This window comes from Dendrobium catenatum, unplaced genomic scaffold (assembly GCF_001605985.2).
Source record: "Dendrobium catenatum unplaced genomic scaffold, ASM160598v2 fragScaff_scaffold_1202, whole genome shotgun sequence".
Classification (NCBI taxonomy): Eukaryota; Viridiplantae; Streptophyta; class Magnoliopsida; order Asparagales; family Orchidaceae; genus Dendrobium; species Dendrobium catenatum.
Genome location: NW_021319664.1, coordinates 642,022 through 667,846, shown reverse-complemented (window position 1 = coordinate 667,846; position 25,825 = coordinate 642,022). Strand labels below are relative to the sequence as shown.

At 38.4% G+C, this 25,825-nt stretch overlaps 1 protein-coding gene across 1 annotated transcript; it reads left to right on the top strand.

Annotated features, from left to right (window-relative positions):
* LOC110095414 (guanylate-binding protein 3-like) lies at window positions 1-25,825 on the top strand. Its single transcript, XM_020820949.2, has 14 exons — window positions 1-425; window positions 3,481-3,642; window positions 5,798-5,863; window positions 6,150-6,293; window positions 6,398-6,511; window positions 6,677-6,778; window positions 6,878-7,063; window positions 7,321-7,410; window positions 7,490-7,624; window positions 22,975-23,097; window positions 23,286-23,371; window positions 23,789-24,401; window positions 24,468-24,545; window positions 24,616-25,825. Exons 1-14 carry the CDS (start codon window positions 153-155, stop codon window positions 25,642-25,644), a joined length of 3,201 nt encoding a protein of 1,066 aa, XP_020676608.1. The 5' UTR covers window positions 1-152; the 3' UTR covers window positions 25,645-25,825.

Genomic DNA, 25,825 nt, shown 5'->3' with positions numbered 1-25,825 from the left:
TCCGAATATTAAAGGGCCAGGCAAGAATACCTCTATTTCAAAAATCTAAAGCCGTCGTTGTAGCAGAAACCGAGCGGCAGAAACATTCGAAAGAATCGGAGAAGTCTTTCGCCGAGAAGAGTAAGAGACTGAGGGAAGTAAGAGCGGAGAAGATGATGGATAGGCTGAGATTTCGTGGGGGGTCGGCGGCTAAGGAAAGGGAGGTATCGACGAGATCCGACAACGCGAGCCCTAGTAGTAATCTCGGCACTGAATCGGTGGCCGTCGGGCCGGCGAGGCCTCTTCGGCTTGTTTACTGCGATGAGAAGGGAAAGTTCGTGATGGACCCCGAGGCTGTGGCTGCTCTGCAGCTAGTCAAGGGACCCATCGGTGTTGTTTCCGTCTGTGGGCGGGCGCGCCAGGGAAAGAGTTTTATTCTTAATCAGGTACTTTACCCATATTTCACATATTTAAGCGGCTTTTCGCCCGCGTTCCAGGGTTGTTGTTCTTTCTCAGGTTTTAGAAGATTTTTCTTGCCATGGCTGTTTGCTTTATTTGAAACATTGGAGTTGTTTTTGTTTAGGATATTTGAACTGCTCTACTTTATGGTTTTTTTTTATTCTTAGCTGCGAGTGTTTGTTTAGCTTTAGACTTATGGCCTTTTTTTGGGTTAGCAAATGCTGAAGGTAAGGCTCCCTTTGTTGCTTAAAGCTTCACATAAACTTATGGAATCAACTATGGTGAGACATTGGCCCTAGTTGCAAAGCTTAATACCATACATGTTCTATTCTCTAGCAGCAAAATTAGATTGGGAACTTAATCACTTGACATAAAAAAAAGTGTACAAACATTCCTTCATGCTTTCAATAAGAAGAGGAAAAAGGGAAAGTTTTTAAGTTGAAAAACATTCTTTATGGTCTGAAACAATACCCAGAAGTATAGTTCACTAGGTTCACTTCTACATTGAATGTGTTGGGATACAAATAAGAAAAAGTTGATCACATGATGTTTGTAAAATTCAGAGAGAGGAGGAAGAGTATATGATGTTGTGATTATTGGTGATAATGTACGTGAAATACATGAATTAAAAAGTAAGCTGAAGGAGGAATTTAAGGTGAAAGATCTTATAGCACTTTAGTTGTTCCTTGGAATGGAGGTTGCTCTTAGTAAAAAATGGTATTTACATTTTGCAACGAAATGACCACCCTCCTGACCTACTTTAGGAGACTTGAAAACCTTGATGCAAACAAATGGGAATCACACTTGAGAATAACTAAAAGTGGAAATATAGCGAGATGACACACTTATGAATAAAGGAAGATATCAACAGCTAGCAGAGACTTATTTATCTTTTATAACTATAACTAACATTGCATATGAAGTATAGTGGGTCTGTTTTATGCATTCTTTCACTCAGAGACACTTGTATGTGTTGGGGATGTGGAAGTAAACCATGCAACGAAACAAATAAGAAAAAATAGAATGCAACATAAAGTAAATGACACTGAGATTTAACGTGGAAAAACTTGAAAACGAAAAAACAAAAAAAACACTTAGTCACACCACACCAATAAATCCACTATGAAAAATTGGAGAAAAAATGTATAGATCTCTCTTCTCTCTTACTCTCTCCTTGCTTCTCTTTTCTTACTCTTCTCTCACACAAAAAACAATAGAGAAAGTCAAGTAAATAATAGCAAGGGACGCCACGCTTAAAAAAATGAGAAAGAAAATTGTCCAAATTGCCTTGAAGCACTGCGTTGCTAATATGTAGCGCTATGACGCTCAAATCTTTGTCATCGGCCCATCTGACAGCGCTGAGGCGCCAAATTTAGAGTGCTTCGGTGCTAAGCTCTATGTTATTTCTCCCATCAAACTTTGCAGGGTGCTCAGGTACACAGAGTTGGGATGTTATACGAAAAAAAAAAATCGGATGCAAAGCTCCCGAACCCAAACAAGGGGAAAACCTGCGCGCGCACCCTCCTAGCTAGTACAACAAATTGAATTGAGGTTCGATGTAATGGTACAATCCGATCGGCTGACACTATCATATTCCACACAACCTAATTGTATGATCTGAATCATATTTTAAAATATCTTAATGGTAGTCTAGGATGGGGTTTAATGCTTCATAAGAATGAAAAAAGAAAAAAAAAAAAGACAGAAGTATATGCAATTGCAGGTTGGCTTGGAAATGAGGATAACAAATGAACCTAAGGATTTTGCGCAAAATTATGATGGAGAAGTAAAAAATCAAACAATGGTGGTTAAGAGTTATGCTAAGGCTGAATTTTGTGTCACAAGTGATTTTTCAATTCATTTGGCTAAAGAGATTGTTGGAAACTTACAAATACAAAGCACATCTTCTATTATAGTTACAGTGACCGTAAATCAACTAGTATCATCATGAACAATTCATTAAAACATGATAGAATGAGCATGTAAGAATTGATCACGGTTTTATCAGGAGGGAAATTGAAGAGGGTGGCATTAATATATGCTATATTCCTACACATTTACAACATTTTTTCCTCACTAAATTTCTAAACAAATCAATTTTTGAAAGCATGTTGAACAAGCTTGGAATGATGAATATTTATTCCATAGCTTGTGGGGGAAGTGTTGGTAGATTTGGACAAAAATTAATCTTGTGTTGCCTTTATTTGTTGCAATTGAATGCATTTAAGGATTTCTGGTTATGAAAGACTACAATTTTCTTTTTATGATGTTTTCACTAAATTGAAACATAATACTATTTTCATTGTATTTATATAGTGTGTTATATAAATTTTGAAGGAAGTAGAAATCAGTAAAGAAATATTTTCTCCAATCTTTTACGTTTAGTTTGAAGTTATATATTTCTTTATTATTTAGATGACAATTATGAAATCTTGGACTGAGAAACCACTAAACACAGCTGCACCACTAAAACTTAAGATTTTGAGCTTGATTAAAGTTTTTTTTTTTTTCTAGATAGCAAAACTTTCTGAAATCCAATTGAAAAACCATTAACAAATTGTTAGTGTGAATATGGTTTGAAAAGAAAATTGATAGAAAGCTGTTCTAAATCGACCCAGTATTTTATTATTGTTGTTTTCTTAATTTCTGTTAATATGTTGTATATTTTTTCTATTCGCACTGGAGGGCATTTAAATTAGTTAAATTTCAATTCCAATATATCTTTTGCTAGTTCTGCTCCCTTGTATTATTAATATCTTGTCTAGTTGCACATCTGTTGTCAACTCTTAGCTCTCTGTTGTGGTAGCAATGTTCAGAGCAGCCTTTTTTTTAATATATCAAACCAATTGTACAAACTCAACCTTAATAATTATCAATTTTTTGTTGTCTTGTATGGCCTTATTCTTTTTATTGCAGATATTGCTAGTAATTTTTATTTTTATTTTTTTAACTTTTGGCATCTTGCACATGTCATTATGCCGCACATATGTTAGTATTTTATTATTCATTTTATCTTATGTTGCATTTGTGGACTTTTGTTAGCTTTTGGGAAGAAGTAGTGGTTTCCAAGTTTCTTCCACTCACCGGCCTTGCACGAAGGGACTTTGGATGTGGAGTGCGCCATTAAAGAGAACAGCCCTTGATGGAACTGAATACAACCTCTTACTTCTGGACAGTGAAGGGATTGATGCCTATGATCAAACGGTTAGCTTGTCCTTTATATGTGTCCCATACAAAATATTTCATTATTATTTTTTTATGGGGTGCATATTTGATGAAACAGTACATATAGCAACGTTGGATCTGAACCAGAATTTGATCATCAATTAATGCATTGTTTTTGTATTTCTGTTCCTAGGATGCCTGGCTTATCTTTTCAATCTACTGAAAGTTTTAGTTTTACTGGAAATTGGAAATATCTTTCTATCATATTTCAATTTTAACCGCATTTATACATTTTATTTATTGTTCTATGGTTTTTGTTGTTACCTCTGCAATTCTAAAATTTACTTGAAAGCATAGAATTAAAATTGTTAAACCCCTACTCATGGATTCAGAATGAACAAGTGGACTAAAATCATAGTCAAACAGCTTGAATACTTCATGAAGTGGATTTTTCTGATTCAGTTTAGTAGTTATTGTTTTTATTGGCATCTGTTGTTGATATGCTTGTTTTGTAATATAATAGTTCAAATAAAAGGTGTGCTTTTGCCAATGTAGGGTAGCAGTACTGATGTCAAGTAGGTTTACCACGGTATTTTAAAAGGTCTATTGTGTTGATTTTATATTTTGACCTATAGGTCAGAATGGTGGCAATCTCAATGTATAATGCTTACTCGCTAATATTAGAGTACAAATATTTATGGTTAAATTAGGCTGAAGAGTTTTGGTTGTACAACACAAGGCTAGTTGAGTGTCTATCATCAACTAACACTTCTCCTCAATGAGGTATGTAGTGTCTGACACGTATTAACAAGACACGCGTTCGACACGCCTCTGATACATATCAGACACACAGAAGATGTGTTCGATTAAAAAAATATTAAAAATAAATTGGACACGTGTATCTGACATACATGTCTTAAATATTTTATGAATTTTTTTTTTAATTTAATTTCTTATATTTCAAAATTTTTATTTATTAAAAAATAAAACTTATTTTTTTAATTTCCTCTTAGCAATCTCAAATCAATTGTCCGCACTCAATACCCATTCCCGAAACATACCAGTTTTATTTCTATATGCAGATCACAGCTAGGGTTTCACAACAAAGTGCGACGCCATCACAACATCGACGTCCGATGCCATCACAACATCAATATTTCAAAACCATCTAAAAATTAAAGTTTGACACTACAATCACGCTCTTGCGTCGTCTTGACATCTCATCTTTGACCAACATCATCTTAACACAGATGATCGACGCTGTGTCGACCTCAACACTTGATGCCGACCGACTCTTGATAGCATTGTCCTCTCCCCTCTCGATGCTTAAAACTCATCGACACCCAACTCTCGACATCCTAATATTAATAATTTTAAACACAAATTCTAGTTAAATGATTTATTATTTCTCAATTATTCTAAATATTGTGCTTACTCAATTTCTATACACTATTTTTAAGATATAAAAATTATAATACCATGTCCAAGATGTGTCCGTGTCTTATATTTTTAATAATTGACGTGTCTCGTGTTTGTGTTGTGTTGTGTTGTGTCGCGTCGTATGCATGTCGTTGTGCCCGTGTTTGTGCATCATAGCTCGGCGTTATTGGCATGTTTGGAAGACTAATTTCATTCTCAACCTTTTGGAAATTTGAGCAATGCATCTCTGAGTTTATTAGATTTTCAAACTACTTGTAGATATTTGTGATGCTCTTTTGCGCTTGAGAAAGCTATGACACTACTGCATGAGATGCCAAGGACAGGATCTCAAAGTAGGAAAAATGGAGAATTAAAATTATATGATTAAATCTATTTTTTGTATCCCAGAGTTGGTATTCATTTTGCTATTGCATGAAAACAAAAATGCCGCCAAAATTTTATTCTACAGGGGGCTTGTGCAGGTTTAGTTAATCTGCTGTTGATTATAATATTACTCTAGCGTGCTTGTAATTACTAGACTCTTTAAGTTGAATAATTCTAATAATTATTGATCTGAACTGAATGTTTTTTTATCTTACTGAAGCTCTTGGGCAAGCCTTCATGTGTATTTACATAGCAATTGCTGTGCAGTAAGCTTATAGCATATTGGGGGAATGTTTAATACAGTTACTGGCTTGATCTTCCCTTATTAGAAGAAAGTACTGGAGCCATTATTTATGCTTAACTCACTTTTGTTTTGTGTATTTAATTGCAGGGGACTTACAGCATCCAGATTTTTTCCCTGGCTGTCCTTTTGTCAAGCATGTTTATATACAATCAGGTAGGAATTTCTTGTTTTCTCTAATTTGTCGGATGAGATGGATTTTGTGTCCATGCTATCCTATAATAATACAAAATATTACTGCCTGAACAAATGTTGGTTCAGATGTAAAAATTCGAGTTTTTGGCTGGTCAAAACATTTTATAGTAAATTTAGTAAAAAGATGTCTTGACAAATTAGTAGCTGCTGGGGTTGAAGTCTTAGATTTGCTATAATAATGTATTATCGTTAAATGCTTACCAACAAACTCATTAATTGCTCACATCTACACTGCTATCTCCACTAGATGGGTGGTATTGATGAGGCTGCACTTGATCGCTTATCCTTGGTCACTCAAATGACTAAACATATTCGTGTTCGAGCCTCTGGTGGTAGGACTACGACATCTGAACTTGGACAATTCTCTCCAGTCTTCATTTGGCTATTGAGGGTGATGATATATCATTTTTTAATGTGATGCCATACATATCTATTTGGAATTAGCTCACGCATTTTCTTCCTTTGATGTGTAAATTGTGTATCTCTACTTGTCAGGATTTCTACTTGGATTTGGTGGAGGACAACCGAAGAATTACTCCTCGGGATTATTTAGAGCTAGCCTTGAGGCACGTTCAAGGTGTAGGAAAGGACATATCTGCAAAGAATGAGGTAATAAAATTCATTTGCATGTGTACTCAATATATTCTATATTTTGTATACGACTCGGATTGCTGGCTATCATTTATATGATGAAGTGCAAGCTATTTATAGAAGTTCTTATTTTTTGTATTCGCTTTCAAGTGGATTTGCTTATTCTTTATAATCTATTGACAGATTCGGGAGTCAATTCGTGCTCTTTTCCCTGATAGAGATTGCTTTACTCTTGTACGGCCATTGAACAATGAAAGTGATTTGCAGCGTCTGGATCAAATACCTGTATGAACATCATTAATTCTGTTGTTGAAGTATTACCTTCTAACTGTAGTTGTTAACAAGTTAATGATCTCTCTCTCTCTCTCTCTCTCTCTCTCTCAGCTTGACAGATTACGGCCTGAGTTTAGGTCTAGCCTGGATGCTTTGACTGAGTTTGTCTTCGAGAGAACCAGGCCTAAACAAATTGGTGCTACTGTTATGACTGGACCCATTCTTGCTGGCATTACACAGTCATTCTTGGATGCCATCAACAAGGGTGCTGTGCCTACTATATCTTCCTCTTGGCAGGTTTATCTTCTTTTTTTAGATTTGTTATATCATTGTGCATTTGTTAATGCTTTTGCTTTTATTATTACTTTATCAACAACTTTGCACAAATGACATTGTTAGATCATCTTATTTACATAAATCATTCTTATTAAGTTTGGTTTATGATGCATTGAAAGTGGAAAACTACCTATGTTTTGCACAAAATTTTGAAAAATGGGAGTTCTAAGTTAACAAATTTTTTTATTAATCAAACTTTATGATCACATGTTCTTCAGAGTGTTGAGGAGGCAGAATGCCGTCGAGCATATGATTCTGCTACTGAGATCTACAAATCCTCTTTTGACCGAACAAAACCAGCAGAGGAAGTAAGATATATGTGACCATTTATTCATCGTTTCATCTTATTGATGGTATGAATACATTATTCACTTCGATTTGTTTTAGGCAATTTTAAGAGAAGCACATGAAGTTGCTATGCAGAAGGCACTTAGTGCTTTCAATTCTGAAGCTGTGGGGGTTGGCTTAGCGCGATTGAATTATGAAAAGCTTCTTCATAATTTTTTCAAGAAGACATTTGAGGTAACGACTAAGCGATCGTGAGTCATTATTGCCATGTTTTTTTTATGCTGGCTTTCGATTGGTGTGGTTTAGAATTTGATTCAAATTATTATGTTTTGCTCGCTTGATCTATACTTAAGTGGCCTGTTGTGCGATTTAAAGTTGTGTATTTACCTTATATTGTAGCGTATGGCGAGTTTTTATATCAAGCTTTTGATAGCTTATTAGCCGTCAATGCCTTCAATGCTGTATGGAGATCTGAAGTGCTTATAGAAATTGTCATTTTCATGCTTTAATGGAAAGATAATACACCTTGCATTTTGAAAACTTGTGTTTAAGACTACAGCAGCTTGATTTCAAATTAAGTGATCATTAGTGCCTTGAATGGAGAATTAATGGGAGAGGGCCAAGCATGGGGCTGACAGCTTGTAGGGGGAGAGGGGGGTTTAGTGTGGAGTTATAAGCTTCTAAATGCAGCCCACTAAATAAGAAGGAATAATTAAATCCTCTTCAATTTAAAATTAAATTGAATGAGATTTAAAACTTTCCAAATATGGCGGTGACAAATTAGGAAAGATTTTAAAATTCAAAATTCGATTTTCAAAATTGGGGACTTCTCTTTCCTAACTCAAGGGGTGCGGGGGGGGGAAGAATTTGAAACTTGATTTCAAATTAAGTTATCATTAGTGCATTGATTGGAGAATTAATGGGAGAGGGCCAAGCATGGGGCCGAGGGATTGTAGGGGGAGAGGGGGGTTTAGTGTGGAGTTATAAGCTTCTAATTGCAGCACACTAAATAAGGAGGAATAATTAAATCCTCTTCAATTTAAAGTTAAATTGAATGAGATTTAAAACTTTCCAAATATGGCGGTGACAAATTAAGAAAGATTTTGAAATTCAAAATTCGATTTTCAAAATTGGGGACTTCTCTTTTCTAACTCAAGAGTTGTTATTTTGGGAAGGTGTAATGATGCTATTAACCCTCATTAATGGTGGGGGCAAAGAGGGGGCCGGCGGTATGGTGGAGAGGGGGCTTGGGAATTCGGATGGGGAATTGGGAGTAGGCCGGTGGTGGGGGTTTTGGGAAGAATTTGGTTAATGATATCCAAGCAAGCGGTGGCGGCGGAATTTGGGAGGGAGGTGGAGGAAGTGGTGGAGGAAAATGGAGATGGAAGGGCACAAAGATGAACTAAACTAACCACGAGCCGTGGACTCTTCCGACGACTGGTGGGCCTTGCACTTGCTCACCTCGAGCTCACTCTCCCTTCTCTCTAGCTCTCATACAAGAAGAAGAAGCAAAATAAAATTTCAATTCATCAATCATCCTTCAATACATAAGAAATGGCCACTTATATAGGCCTCACAATGACAAAGAAAATAAAAGATGACAATGCCCCTTGGGATACAATAGTGACGAATTATCCATAAGGGAAAAAATGGAAAAAAGGCTAAAAGAAAATAAATAATACATAAAATGCATCAAAAGTAAATATTCTCCATCATGACCATCGATTTTCTGTGTCAAAACCTCTTATCGATGTCCCCATCAATTAGGAATGCAAAAAACTTGAAAATTAAGATCGTTGCGAAATCTACAACATGATAGTCATCAGTTGAATGAAACTGCATGAAAATTTTGGTATGTTTTATGCATTGATTATTTTTCTTTTTTATTTCTTTAATGATTGAATTTTTTTGCCTACATCCCATCAATTACAACCAAATGCAAAAAAGTGATGCAGTGCAAATATTTTGAGTTTAGCAGTTGTAGGAGACTTCGACCACTGAGTACAGGCCCACCCTCAATTTTGTTTTTGTATAATAAACCTGGAAATGCTATTGATTATTAGTGATGGAGAAGTTTTGGGAGATTTCACGGGTTGTTAAGAGTGCTGGTGGTAGATTTAAAGTTTGTGGAATGCTAAGAAAAATATTGACTAGTTTAATGTTTTTAGATAGATTTCTGGCCTAAATTTTATGGTAGTAGAGGAATGAGAGCTCTTTTGTGAAAAAGGATAAAGGCCTCCATGTCAAAGATTTGGGATGTTTGCTATCAAATCGTGGTGATTTTAGGTTAGTTTGATATGTGATTAGGATGTCATAAATTTTTAATAGACTGATCACAACAGATGAACTTGAGTTAGATATATTTATAAAAGGGGTATGGCTCAGTTTTTGTAAGTTTGAAGTGGGTTTCAGGCTTTGGGAAGGTGGTGGGAAAGTTTAAGAAAAAAAAAGGAGATAAAATGATATTTTAGTTTAATCTTAATTGTGGTTGATTTGCAAGTCAACTCAAAAACTGCCAGCTCCAACTCATTATGGACCAAGTTTTTTGCAAATGCTCAAAGCTATTTTTCATTGAATCAATGAAGATATAAATAGAACATAAAATGCTAGAGAAAATGAAAAAAATCCATGAAGAAATAGATCAAGACCCCTCATTGAAAATTTGTATAGAGACTTTAGTGGCAGGTTTGGGTCCAAATTCATTCATAGGTGACACACGATCTTACTAACTAGTTTGGCTAGTTAAAACATGATAATAGGATGGGGTAGAAAACGAGTATTGAGAGCAGATAAGAAGCTAAGTGATCTCTGTGAGCAGTAAAAAATGGCATGAAGTTTTAAATATGCCTTTTGACCACTTATTTATAAGGTTAAGATAGCTACAAGAAATGCTATATTGACACAAATACATTATATGACAAGTACCGATTGGCACAGACACATAGACTGATGTGACTCGGGATGCCCATGATGAGTTCCTTGGCCGAGTCCTTGGAGGCGAGTGTCTTGGGAGACTCCTTAGGAATGAATGCTTTGAGTGAGTTTGTGCTTTGAGTGAGCCATGAGAGGTGAGCCCCTCAATATGAGTGACGAGTAAGCAGTGGGCGAATTATGGTTGGCGGAGCCATAATTGTGAGCTTGGTTGATTTGTGCCTCTTATAGCTAGTAGTGAGAGGCGGGTGGCTTTTGTTAAGGAAAATTGTTGAGAAAGTTGAGTGCTCCTGGGTCGAGTGTCTCAAGGTGAAGGCTTATTGAGATGAGTCCTTTGACCTAACTCATCGGGAATAGCCGTACCCCTAATATGATCCTTTACGGGTGCATTCATATATGACGAGTGTTGACCCATGCACTAAGAAACACAAAAAAGACTGAGACTAGTGATGTGAGCAATGGTCAATGGGTGTGACACGTCACTAAAATGCCCGAATGGTCTCCGATCGTCAAACAGAATGCGCATTGCGATCGAAACGTCAAATTTATCTAAGAGGGAGTCCCTCACAGTTGAATCGGGCAAAGACGATCGAAATCAACGATCTATGCCTGAAAAAGTTGTGTGATGTTGCCCAAACGATGTTCAAACTCAAAACGAACTTCGCTATTGTGTTCGAAACATTCAAATCATTTAAAAATGACTGTAATATTGCCTAATAGATCTTGTGCGGGACAATCGGTACGGATCACGTAGCAAAGATGCATGGATTTTGAGGCCATAGAGCGCAAATCAAGGCAAAATAATTTTTTTTAATGATTATGGCATCTATAATAATAATAATAATAATAAAGAATAAAGTATATGTACCTGCTGATGTTCGGTGCCAACGCTGTCGCATGATTTCTGCATGAACTGTGCGATCCACTCCGCTCTCTTCATTAAAATGAAATAGAACAGCGCCCGTCATCTTTTCTTCTTTCCACACGCACAACCATTGCCTCTGATCCTTTGTCATACCCCAATTCTCCTTGTGTCGATCTCCAATCCCTGTGACACCCAGCTCCTGCCATCCGACTACAATCACTACGTCGAACCCAGTTCCTTCACTGTTCGAAACTCTCACACATGTTGTACCTCACACTTGCAGCAAGCCGTCTGCAATCTTCTGCTTCGATTTCCTCAAGCCGACGCTTGCATCCGACCCCAACCTCTCGGTTCGACACTTCCTCACAGCCGAAACCAGTCACAGCCCGTCGATCCTTTCTTTACTTCTCCACATCTGACCGATCCAGCCGATTAAACCTACGTGTGTCGATGGATCTTGCCAACCTAGATCCTAGCCGTCAATTCCTCTATCAGACGCACAATCCTTCTTTATTTGAACCAATCGATCCCGCTACAACCCATTCGATCCGACGTCCACAACCCTATCCCATGCTGATCACATGAGCTTCAATCCTCCAACAATCTCGTTAGATCTCCACTTCCTATTCTCGAATAGAGCCCAACTCGAGCGGCTTCGCCTCCTCTGCTCACGCAACTTCCAATCCAACAAGACGAACACTTACTCGATCCCTCCTTTGCCCTCTTATTCGACCCATCCACACCTGATCCACCTCATGCCAACCCCGATCTCGCTTCCGCCGATCCAATCGATATATTCCATAGTCGAACACTCACGCTAAGCCAAACTCCAACATACTTGCTATCTAACCTAGTCAAAACTGATCGACTTCCCTCTCAATCGGATCCACGTCCTACTCCCAAATGATTCTACCTCCAGCAGCCTTTAGCCTCTTGCCACTCTACCTCACAACCCAAAACACCCAAAGCCCAAATTAATTCACTCAAGACACCCTATAACATACCTCTCTCCCCCTTAATAGTATTAATATTATTACTAATAATAATAATAATTATTATTATTATTATTACTATTATTATTATTATTTGAAAAAAGAGAGTTAAAAAAGAGAAAAAGAGATTAAAAAAAAAGAAGAGAAAAAAAAAAAGATTTGTGCCTCAATCCTCGGGCCCTTGACATACACGCTGTCACCTTGATACCGTTGCCGTCATCTCTTGCAAAAGGTATTTAGTTCTCTAAACCTAAAAATCCTTAAATTTTGTTTTCGATGCTCGCGGCACGACGAGCGGACCACCTATGCACGATTTTCTTAGCGTGATGGGAGGGAGTTTGGTGTGATGCTAGCAGTGAGACGGGAGAGTCTTGTGCTCATTTTTCTTAGCGTGGCGAGGTAAAACTTACGTACATGTACGTGCTTTTAGGCTGAAAAAACTTGCAAGTTTTTGTACAGGTACCCTTGCAACCCTTGCACGTCTTTCTTGGTGTGGTAGGGTAGAAGACCACGACCGCGATGTTGCCAAATACCGACCATGCTCGTCTTTCTTGGTGTGGTGGGGTAGAAGACCACGACCGCGGTGTCGCCAAACATCGACCATGCACGTCTTTCTTGGCATGGTGGGCAGACCTAGACTCCCAAACATTCCTCGAAATTGGGGAGATGTTGGGCAGTTACCGAAATTCACCGACAATGAATAGGACTTAAGCAAAACTGTAGGGAACATAATGAACATCAATGAATAAGCAGAAGACTTGTGGTGGACAAAATTTCAAATGCAACTTGCTTGCAAGCAAAGATCAACAAGAATTATGGAGAATATGACGATTTACCTACAAGCAACAACATAAAATTTTCAATGAATATTAAAGTGTTATCATGCCGACTGGGCTGCAAACATCAACAAGCAACATTAGTAGATTCATTATGTATACCACAAATTGCCTTCAAGGACAATAAAAGACCTGCAATATACACAACAAATCATCTACAAGTGGAAACAATGGATATACAATGAATATGATGTTCACCAACAGTCATATACAAGGAATGCAGCATATCTATAAGCAAGGGAAAGAAGGTTATAATAAAAAATAACCCGCTTACAATTAACAACAATCAATTGACAGTCAAATGCACTAGTTTGTTTGTGAGCGACAACAGTGAATAAGTTGTGAAGGTAACAATCTCTCTAAGATCAATGTCAACTAGCTTGCAAATAAATGCGGCAGTCTCCTATGAACATTGAAAGTCAGTACACGATGAATGTAGTAAGTTGCATATAGACACACATAAAGAAATTAGTGATGAGCACAGCTAACTCATTAGTATGATGGATACTCTTTCAAATGAACACACTAATATGCCTACAAGCAATGATAGAAGATGTGCTGCAAGTATGATGGATTCTCTTTGAATATAGATATATAACATACTATCTACGAACAAAGATAGAACCCGCAATGAATATGAGCTCCTACGAGCCACTGTAGGAGATTCACCACACACACAACAATCCATCTACGGGTGATAACAAACAACATGCAATAAATGCTATGACACCCTTACAGTCAACAACAATTAAGTGTCAAGTAAATACATTAATCTGCTGCAAGCAAATGCGATCGATATGCAACGAATACTACACATCGTCCACAAGCAAGGGCAAGAGATCTACAATGAATATGAGCACCTACAAACAACCTTACGAGGCTCGTTATGCGCACAATTGTTTGCCTACGAGCTAAGGAGTTGACAACTTCTGAAAGCCTACTACTTACCAACAAATAATATTAATATAGTTTGGTATCGCACGACAGCTTCCTTGCAAGAAGCAACGAGTGACCTTTAGTGCACCGCTTAGACTCATCTATAAGAAAAAGCAGGGAATTTGTAGTGAAGGTTGCAGACTGTTGATAAATAGAAACAGGAAGTTACTGGCGTTAGGTCCTCACGTCGGATAGATTAGCTCGCTTGCGAATGAAGAGTGAAGGATTTGTGATGCATCATGCAGCTCCTTTGCAAGCAAACATGCACTCTTACGAGCTAAATTTGGAGGAAATAACAACATGCAAAAGATGAAATAAGCTAAACCATACCACCTATACACAATAAATGAAACCCAACACACTTGTAAATAACGCCACCGGATCCGTAACATCCGTACAAGTAGATATAAGACGTTTGTAGGTCCTTTAATAGAATTTTGTGCATTTGTCAACAATGATCATCTGCGTAATGATCATATTTTAAAAATGCTCCCTAATGCGTTGAAATGCACACTAATGTATTCAAGATTTGTATATGCATTTTGCAAATACTTTGAAAGGCATGTAAAGTGCGCATACACATTGCAATATGCAGGGCGCATCATGCAACATACCATTCAATATGCAAATGCACAAGTACACACATAAATGTGAAAATGCTTTTGCAAGCATGCAAATATACAAGTATTCATGCAAATGTGTATGCACACATGCATATACATCATACAAACCTATTATGTCGCATGCATACACACCATGCAATATACAAAAATGTCATGCAAGCATGTTTAGTAGTGCACAAATGCATATATCAACATACATGCAAACATATGCGTGAGAATATGTTAACATGCAAACGAATGCATAATTGTGTATGTGAACACACGGATATTTCATATACACCCATGCATTACATACAAATAGCTACTATATAATGCATTCAAAATCATGTACCCACATGGTTCATGACGAGCATGATGTATATATACACATGACACCAAAGGATGCTGCGCGGGTCAAAAGTGAACCTGAGTTCAAGTCCGATCTTCCTCTTTGAATGAACGAGAGTTGACATGACTTGAATTATTGAATAAATACACGATCGTAGCACCGACCGAAGTATTTGATTTTATATGTTTATATTAGGCCTTATGTTAGACCGGTCCATTGGATCGGTCCAGCCGGTCCACACGGGTCCGGCTTAGGCGGAGAATTTCGCCTGTTGCGTAGGCCGATCGGGCCGCCGAAGCTTAGGGGACCATTTTTGAAGGTTTTTTGAGGAAATTGGGAGGGAAATTTGAATGTAGGGATTGTTTAGGGATTTCCTTTTGATTTGTATGCATTAAATAGTTTGTTTTCCTAGGGTTTGGGTATCTTGAAGTTGGTTGAAATTTGAGATCTCTTAGATTTAGGTTTTCTTTGGGCTCTAGCGGCGTCTAGAAATTTGAGAGAGATTGATCCTCCTCTCAAATTGAGGATCAATTGTATCTTGTTTGTTTTTCTTCCGTTAGTTGATTTCTTGCAATAAAATCTATTGTTTTCCTTGGATTTTGAAAGAAATTCTCGTTGTTTTACGAAGATAGATAGGAAATACTTGATATCTACAAGTGTTTCCTATCAAATTGGTATCAGAGCAAGTCTTGGGACCGTTCGTAGGCTGTTTTGGGCGAATTTCAGCGGCTGATTTTTTGTCGGGAACGAACGAAGTGCTGTTTTTGTAATCCAAATCCGGAATTTTGGATTTACAAAAGTTCGGATCGAGATGGTGGCCAAGAAAGTTGATGGAAGAAATGCTTGAAGGGGAGATGAACCAAATCAAGGCAATGGTGGAGGAAAGGATTTCCTCCATGTAAGGACAAGTAGCCGATCTCCGGGACATGATTAAGAAAATATTGGGAATTCAAAACCAAACGGCGGCATCCGTGGCAAAAGAGGAGGAAACAAAAACACGAATTCAGAAATTCGTAGGGAGGAAGACGAGGTGTAAATCATGGAGGGAGAAAGAAGAAAATTTTTTTGGAGCCTTTCCAGAGGGAGGATAGAGGAGGTAGGAATGGAGAAAGGCATGGGTATGGAGGGACAGAGCAAAGGGGTGCTGATTGGGAATGTCGGGAGGCACATTATGGTTGTCGAGGTGCTGATTTTGAAGGAAGAGAGGGGAATTTGATGGGGGTTTGGGCTATGGCAAGGAAAGGGAAAACTGGGAGACGTGGGTTGGGCTGAGCACTTGGGAGAGGGGAAGCTATGGAAGAATAAGGGGGAGTGGTAGAGATCAAAAGGTAAGGAAGTTAAAGATGTCTATCTTCGAGGGGGAGGATGCGTATGGGTGGATATATAAGGTGGAGAGGTACTTTGTCGTTAATGGGCTAACGGAGGAGGAGAAGCTGATAGCTGCAGGCCTATGTTTGGATGGAAGGCACTGTCATGGTACCAGTGGAGAGACTAGAGGAGATGTATCAGGGATTGGAGGGAATTCAAGGACTGCATAATAGAACGTTTCCAAACCGATCAGAGATGAGATTTTTATGAGCAGTTCTTTGTTATGGCACAGGAGGGATCAGTAGCAGACTACCGGGAGTAGTTCGAGCACCTAGCCAGTAGGGTGGAGCGATTATCAGATACGGTATTGGAGGGGAACTTCATGAAGAGGTTGAAGGCAGAGATCCGAGCGGCAATGAAAATTCTGATGCCTAGTGACTTGGGGGAGGTCATGAAATTGGCTCAGCTACTGGAAAATTAGAAGAATCTGGAGAAAGGGGCTAGGAATGGCGGCTCAAGAGGCTCTTACAGGACGACAACCACTCTTCTAGCACCCAAGGGGCCTGCATCAGACAATATTAATGAGACCACTAGGGAGAAGCCAGTAGGAGGGAGTGGTGAAAATTTCAAGAGGCTGGCGGAGAAGGAGATGCAGTATAAGAGGGCAAAGGGGTTGTGTTTCAGGTGCGAGGAGAAGTATACGCCAGGACATCGTTGCAAGGACCCAACTCTTCAGGCTCTCATCGTCTGTGATGACGAGGAAACTGATGAGGGAGGTGAGGGGGAGTTGGAGGAAAGGATGAAGGAGAATTTGCATTTGGATCTGGCCAAGGTTTTCTTGTACTCAGTGGTAGGATTCACTACGAATCATACCATGAAGGTGAAGGGGGAGATAGAAGGCAGGATGGTGGTAGTGCTAATTGATAGTGGGGCTACCCACAATTTTATTTTCACTCAGGTCATCGACCAATTGGGAGTGAAATTGGTGGACATCAGTTGTTATGGGGTGATGATGGGTACAAGGAAGGTGGAGAAAGGTCAGGGGATCTGTAGAGGAGTTGTGTTGACCATCTAGGGGATTTAGGTAAGGTAGGACTTTCTTCCACTAGAGTTAGGAAGTACTGATGTCATCCTGGGGATGAAGTGGTTGCAAACCTTGGGGGAAACCAAGGATAATTGGGGAGCACTCACGATGGAATTAATCTTGGATAGGAGAAAGGTGGTTATAAGGGGAGATGCAGGGCTATCCAAAGCCATGGTATCACTTAAGACCATAGTTAGGGACCCACAAGAGGTGGGGGAAGATTATCTGGTGGGACTACACAGGCTGGAGGTGATCAAACTGGACGAGGGAGGGGATGTTTCTCTATCAGTGCAACCCTTGATTCAGCAATTCGGTAAGGTTCTTCAGTCACCTCAAGGATGGCCACCTCCACGGGAACACGAGCATATTTCCACCTTGAGGACAAGGTGGATCTTTGGGAGGGGAGTATTGTTAGACCGGTTCACACGGGGCCGGCTCAGGCGGAGAATTCCTCCTGTTGTGTAGGCCGATCAGGCCGCCGAAGCTTAGGGGACCATTTTGGAAGGTTTTTTGAGGAAATTGGGAGGGAATTTTGAATGTATTGATTGTTTAGGGATTTCCTTTTGATTTGTATGCATTAAATAGTTTGTTTTCCTAGGGTTTGGGTATATTGAAGTTGGTTGAAATTTGAGATCTCTTAGATTTAGGTTTTCTTTGGGCTCTAGCAGCGTCTAGAGATTTGGGAGAGATCTATCCTCCTCTCAAATTGAGGATCAATTGTATCTTGTTTGTTTTTCTTCCGTTAGTTAATTTCTTACAATAAAATATACTGTTTTCCTTGGATTTTGGAAGAAATTCTCACTATTTTATGAAGATGGATAGGAAATACTTGAGATCTACACTGAAATACTTGAGATCTACAAGTGTTTCCTATCCCCTTCAAGGTCTATTATAAAAAAGGTTCATTGCTAAAAGCGTAAAACTCTTTATTCTCAATATCCGTATGATAATTCACAACATCGGTAATTGAATCCAATCCTATGTCAATCAACTGTCAAAGTTGACACGGTTCAAATGACAAATACATGGTCTATTTTAGATCCTCGATGATGATCGTTCTGATTGAAAATTTCAACCAAAGGGGATCCTAAACTTTTTAATTGCCTTCTAAATCCTATAAAATACAAGCATCTAAATTGACTTTAATGTCACCCCGATAATGATCCTATTGAATATAAATCTCAACCGAAGGGGTTAATTCTCAAAGACCTAATAAAGATCTAGAGCTCCACATCTATTAATAATATTAATATTTAAACTTGAAATCAATCATCAAATACTTATAGAAAAAATTTATCCACTCTGCAACCGTTTATCGAGGTGGATAAAATTAAAAATCACTTTAGCTCACAAAAAGTGAATGTCTGGTCGAGAATATCACTAGAATTCATTCTCAAATCATCTTTTGCTAGTAAGGACATGGTACGTGTCCTCTAACTTATGGTTTCATCTCCAAATGGCACCACAGATAAACGATTATGATCATGGTCATGAGTCATCTGACCGGACGATTTTGCTGCCAAATGGTACCACTAAATTACTATCATAGCCAATGCTTGTATGTTCCCCAATGGCTCTAAATTATTGAGTGATGAATTAATATGGTATAATTGATAGGGCACAAATCCCTTTATTAGCTAATGTAGACTCAAATCTATCATCTTAGGCAAACATTCACCCCAAGTCTATAAGATACCCTCCGACGAAGCAACCCATGACTGCCGACAATAATCTTTCGGTTAGTTTTGGTCGACTACCTCCTCTGACTAAATAGACTAGGGACTATGATGGCCCGGGATGACGGAACCATGGGATCTTGATTGGGTTCATCATCATTCGTTCACTATCTGCTTTAAGTGCATGGTAATATAAATTTCAATTTTTAATATCTAATTATATTGCTACTATACGTTGGATGCTATGTATCTCTTCGGCGACTAACTGATGTAGAACGGGTAGGAGATTACTAGGGAGAGGATCTCCTCTCCAAAATTTGAAGGAAATTATGATTTCTTTGCTCAGAACCTGAGAAGAATCTCAGATTTTCTCTTGAGAAAAACAGGAATTGCTGGACAGCAATTTGCTGTGGTAGAAAAACAACAACTAATAGGCTTCTTATTGCTGGAGAAGTGAGAGCAGGGGTGGGAAAACCTGGGCTGCAGTATTAGAAGGTAGAAAGTTCCATGTGGGAGGAGTAGGCGGTGGAGACCAGAGAAATTCAAATGTCAGCCTGCTCTTGAAGAGGAAGCACACTCCAACCCCTGTTAATGAAATCTGGAAATAACTTCAGCTAATTTTGTTTCCAAAAGCTGCTTGGAAAATTCGGATACCTAGGCTTAGGAATTAATGACTTGGGGGATCTTTAAGGCTCCAAATCAATTCCTGTAATAGCATAGGAAGGAGTGGGGAGTTATCCGTGGAGGGAAAATGATGGCATACCTAATTAATGGGTTTAATTAGGAATGAATAGATAACGTCAGGAGGACTAATCTGAATTCTAATGGGAATTGATTTAGGGATTCGAATGGAAATCATACATGGAAGGAAATAAAGAGGAGGGAGACGGGTGGGAGAGGAGCTCACGGGATTGAGAGGGAGTGAATGCTTTAGAAAAATTGATTCCAGCAAGGAGCCACGGGCTGTTATTTCCTAATTCTCATCTCTAGTATTAGTAAATAAAATTAGAGACTAGGTGTGAAGGAAGATATGGAATTGTTTCCACAAGATAGGGTGGGTTTTAGGAAATAATTCCAAAAACAATCAGGTGGGAGTCGTGTCATTAAGGGACATGGGAGGGATTTAATGAAAGCATTTAAGGCTTCAAGATTTGAATTTAGGAGTTATGAAATTAGATTTTGAATTTAAATTTCAAAATGATTTCAATTACGCACTTTTCAAAAATAGATGAACTAAATTAGGAAAGAATTTGAAATTTAAATTTGAATAATTTCAAATTCAAATTAATCCCTAAATTAACCCAACCAAATTAGGAAATCCAAAAGGGGGTGGAGAGGAAGGTTCGACCGGCGGCTAATGGGGTGGAGCCGGCGGCATGGGTTCGGGTATGGGGGGATTTCGGGTGGAGGTGAAAATCCAGCGGCTAAACGGAGATGGGGAGGAGGAAGAAGATGACAAGATGAATACGACTACGGGGAGCAGTAAAAGAAACAAAACAAAAAACAAAGATAAAATGAAAGATAGAAGACAAGAACCGCGAGCCTCGGACTCTTCCGACGACTGACGGGTGATGCTTTGCCCTTCTCCAAGGGACTTCAATTCACAAGCCCTGACCCATCTTGCGGCTGGTGAAGACTCTGATTCCTCTCCATAGGAATCTCACTAATGCTCTCTCACAAAGAACAAAAGTGTGGACACAAAATTTTTTTAAATCAATTCTTCATTCCTTTTACAATAGCTTAAGGCACTATATATAGGCCACAACATGAGAAAAATCAAAATTACAAAATTGCCCCTTGGGCCACAACACTCAAATAAACTAACCTAGGGGTAAAACAGGAAATAACATAAAATAAAAGCTAAAATTCATAAAATAACTCATAAATGACAATTTAAATTAGAGCCGTCGATTTACGACGCCTCCTGTGATAGATGTGCCAAATCTTCATGCCGATGTCCGCATCACTAACCTTAATCGAAAGTTCTCTCTTGTTATCGGGAACTATAAGGGCTTGTGCCTATTAGAAACTTGAACTTAGATCATAAAGTCATCGCAAAATGATGGCGAAATCATTGGGTAATGTTTTATCTAAAACTGAATTTGCCTTCTAAAAATTTATCTCGGAATCTAAACTCATTAAAACTTTCCTCATCGCTGACACTTAAAAAAGAAAGGGGTGGCGGAGAGGCCGGGGAGCTAATTTTTGGGGCGCACTACGAGCTCCTCTATGCGAATACTTGCTTGTCTATTGCCTAATTCTAGTGACTAACCTTCAGGGAAAGGCATGCTTTGGGCAAGCATTCCTCCTAGTCACGTCCCTCCCTTGGGTATGAACCTGTTTGGTTATATGTGAGTTGCCTAGATGGGCATATGTGGGCATACAACAACCGCTCAAGATGTCTTCATATTTGGAAACAAATATTACCACTCTAAATTAAAGTATTGAAATAAATATTTGATTGCTTTTCTTAAATCTTTAATTTGTACTGATTGATATACTTCCAAAATAGTTTTTTACTTTTTCAAGTTTAAAATATTTTCCTATTTCGGTTGGGTTACATCAAGGATCAGCCTTAAGCCCGTATCTTTTTGCTTTAGTCATGGATGTTCTCACTAGACATTTGCAAGAGGATGTACGTTGGTGTATGTTTTTTTGCTGATGATATTCTTCTTGTTGATAAGACTAGAGAGGGAGTTGAAAGTAAACTTGAATTATGGAGGGTTAACATTAGAGACTAAAGTTTTTCGCTTGAGTAGATCAAAAATGGAATATATGGAGTGTAATTTTAGTAGTAATAGACCTAGTGAGGGGATTGTGTCTTTGGGCGATCAAGTCATTAATAAGAGTACACGTTTTAGAGATCTTGGATCTATTGTTCAGAGTGGATGGTGAAATAGATGGGGATATTATCAGCAGAATTCAAGTTGGATGGTTGAAGTGGAGGAATGCATCGGGCTTTGTTTGTGTGATAAAAAAGTACACCTCAAACTTAAGGGAAAATTCTATAAGATGGTAGTGAGGCCTGCAATGCTTATGGTGCTGATGTTGGCCATTAAAGAGCAAGCATATAATTAAGTTAATGTGCAGAGATGAGGATGCCTCAGGTGGATGAGTGGCTTTACCCTTAGAGAAGTATAGAAATGAGCATATACGTGAAAAGGTTGGAGTAGTTCCAGTAGAAGATAAGATTAGAGAGAGTCGCCTTAGATGTTGGTCACGATAAAAACGGCGCCTTCAATGACCCCCGTTTAAGTAGAGTAGAGGTATTAGATTTGACTTATGTTAATAGAAGGTAGAGAGACCTAAAAAAACCTGGTTAAGAAATATTTAGGATGACCTTTCTTTATTAGATTTAAACGAGAATTTGACCTTTAATAGGACACAATGGATAAAAAGGATTCATATAGCCGACCCCACGTAGTGGGATAAAGGCTTGACGTTGTTGTTGTTGTTGTAAGTTTAAAATATTTCCTCCAAATCGCACTTAGTTGCCTCCCTTTTATCTTTAAGAAAATAAAGCAAAATAAAAGTAATATACTGTTGATTGTCATGATATAAGTTTTTGAATATGATCTAGTGAGAGATCTCTTTACTTGTTCTTCATCAATAAGTTTGGATGAATGCATAGACAAACAAATTGATGGACAAGAGATTGCTGTTGTGTTGTCTCAAGTGCCTATCTTGTCCTGTGTTTATGTATTACATAATTTTCTATGTACAATGAACATGCACCCATGTGTTTATTCATGTGTGACACTAAATGGCACACCTTACCTTGTAGAATCGTATGAAACGGCTAAGACTAATTATTATGTAAAATTAAAGAGCTGAGAAAGATGGAAATAATCACCGTGGAATGATTCTTATTGTTTTAGAGGAAGCATTGTGCATTTAACATTACTGTGCTGCAAGTTCTATCAAGCCTCATCAACCAACTTTCTGGGTGATATTTTTGACTGAGGCTTATTCTTCTTGACATTTTAATGCTTGAATGTTTGGCAGGAATATAAAAGGAATGCCTTCCTAGAGGCAGATTTGCATTGTTCAAGAATGATAAAAACCATGGAGGAAAAGTTACGAGCTGCTTGCCATGTTCCGAATGCACAAGTTGATGTTGTTTTTGCGGTAAGCGTTTTTTTGCAAATAATATTTTGTTGGATGTTTCTGCACTGTTTTTTGTTGCAGCTTTTTTTTCCTAATGTTATAGAACTGTTATATGTAAATGTGCAAGCATTACTGATTCATTGGATATCTTGTGCTTTATCTGACATTGAATATGATAAAACATAAATGATAATGATATTTCTCTTCAGGTTTTGGATGGTTTAGTTAATGACTACGAGTCCTCTACTCATGGTACTGGAAAATTGGAAATGTTGGTTTCATTTATACTGAAGAGGTATGCCCCACACTTTTGCATTCTAAGCTAGAATGTTAAGATGGCATGTCATTCCTTAGGCTTCGTTTTGGACGGCTTTCTTATTGCTTCTTAAAGCAGCTTTCTAATAAAAATTTTAAATTTTTATACTAAAAAGTTGTATTAAGAAGCATTAAGAAAGCCATCCCAAACGAAGCCTTAGTCATCATAGTGGCAAGAACTCCTAGTTTGAGCTCTTTATCAACCATATAAGTCATTAGAAATTTGATTTTCTTGGAAGTTATGATCAAAATGGTAGGCTTCCACCTATACCAAGTAATCTTTACTTGAGCTTGGCATGTTGTACATAAAATTCCATGATAAAATAATTTGCATTTTCCAATTCTAATTTATTTGGTTACCTTTTGAAATCCAAACTTTTTTTCCTTGCTTAAACAGTTTAAAGGGGCAAATATTGGACCTACACAATAAGCAGTTATATGAAATTAAATCAGAAATGACTGCCCTCAAATTAAGATGCAGTTCAAGTGATGACAAATTGGAACTGCTAAAGAAGCAACTGGAGGCAAATGAGAAACACAGAGCTGACTATTTGAAGCGTTATGAGGATGCTGTTAATGATAAGAAAAGATTTGCTGATGATTACTCTGTTAATATTGCAAATTGGAGGGGTAAATGCAGCACATTGGAGGAGCGTTGTTCGAGTATAACGAAATCCTTGGAACTTGCAAAGAGTGAATCTGCTGGGTGGAAAACTAAATATGAGCATATTTTGTCAGAGCAAAAGGCAGTGGAAGAGAAGTTGAAATTTCAAACTTCCGCTTTGGAGTCCAGGAACAGTGCAGTTGAAGGAAGATTAGCTGCTTTAAGAGAACAGTCAAATGCTGCCCAGGAAGAGGCAAAAGAGTGGAAGCGCAAATATGAATTTTCCCTTGGAGAGGCTAAAACTGCTCGTGCAAGAACAGCTCTAACATTGGAGCAGTCCAGTAAAAAGGCACAGCAGAGGGAAGATGCTTTGAGAACTGAATTATCTGGCAGAATAGCTGAGAAGGTAAAATATATTACTAGTTTATATATATTTTTTCATCTGCCATATGTAAAATGCATTTTTTTATAGGATGAAGAAATTAGGAAGCTGACTGCAAAGATAGACCATACTGAGTTGCATGCAAGAAGTTTAATTTCACAATTGGAGGTACATGTGACATAGTTTTATTGTTAGGCCTTGTCAATGGTGTCTTAATAGTGAGGCAAATAATCTCCAGGTTGCAGAGTCCAGGGTGAAGAGCCACGAGTTGGAAAATTCAGCGTTGAAGGAGGAAATTAATGATCTAATTGATAGATTGGATTCCTTCAAAGCCAGCTCCCAATCACACGAGAAAGAACTCAAAATTCTAGAGCAAGAAAAGAATCACCTTCAGGAAAAATACCTATCCGAATGCAAGAAGTCTGACGCAGCCGAAAATAGGTGCAATAATGCAGAGAGTGAAGCCAAGAAAGCGATAGAAGTTGCTGACATTGCTCGATTGGAGGCAGCTGCAGCTCAGAAAGAAAAGAGCGAGGCTCAACGCTTGGCCATGGAACGACTTACACTAATCGAACGATCTCAGAGACAGATTGAAGGCTTGGAGAGAGAGAGATCTAAGCTAATGGAAGATGTTAAGAGACTGCATTCTTCTGAAATTGAAGCTATATTGAAAGCAGATCAGCTGGAGACAAGACTGCAAGAGAGGGATAAAGAACTGGAGGAGCTGCTTAGTAAGAACAATGAGCAGAGGTCCACCACCGTGCAAGTTCTGGAGTCTCTCTTGGCTACGGAGCGTGCCGCGCTTGCCGAGGCCAACAACAGAGCAGAGGCTCTCTCAGTTCAGCTGCAGGCCACTCAGAGCAAGCTTGATTTGCTGCAGCAGGAGCTTACTTCGATTCGACTCAATGAGACCGCTCATGATAGTAAGCTCAGGACTGGGCAGGGGAAGCGATCGAGGATAGAATACCACCAACCAGTTACTGAATCAGTGCATGATATGGAGCTTGATGGAGAGATCCATGGAAATGAGAAGAAGCGTTCGAAGAGCACCACGAGCCCTTTGAAACTGAACCAGACAGAAGATGGTGGATCTGTTTATAAAGCCGGTGATCAAGAAACAGATTCAGAGGATTATACGAAGTTCACTGTGATCAAGTTGAAACAGGAGCTTACAAAGCATGGCTATGGTGCTGAGCTGCTCCAGCTGAAGAATCCTAATAAGAAGGATATCCTCGCTTTGTACTCGAAGAATGTTCTTAAGAAATAGCTTCTTGTTTGATGGTCCTGTTATTTTTCCCTGTTTTTTAACGTAGGATCTATAGTGTTGATTTTGCAAATTTAGACAAAAACCATGTTGTTTGGGTGGTGGTTATTTCTTTTAACCATCCTCAATTATTATCAAAGGTTTTTTTTTTATTATTATTTTAATATAAATTTTAACTGATCAA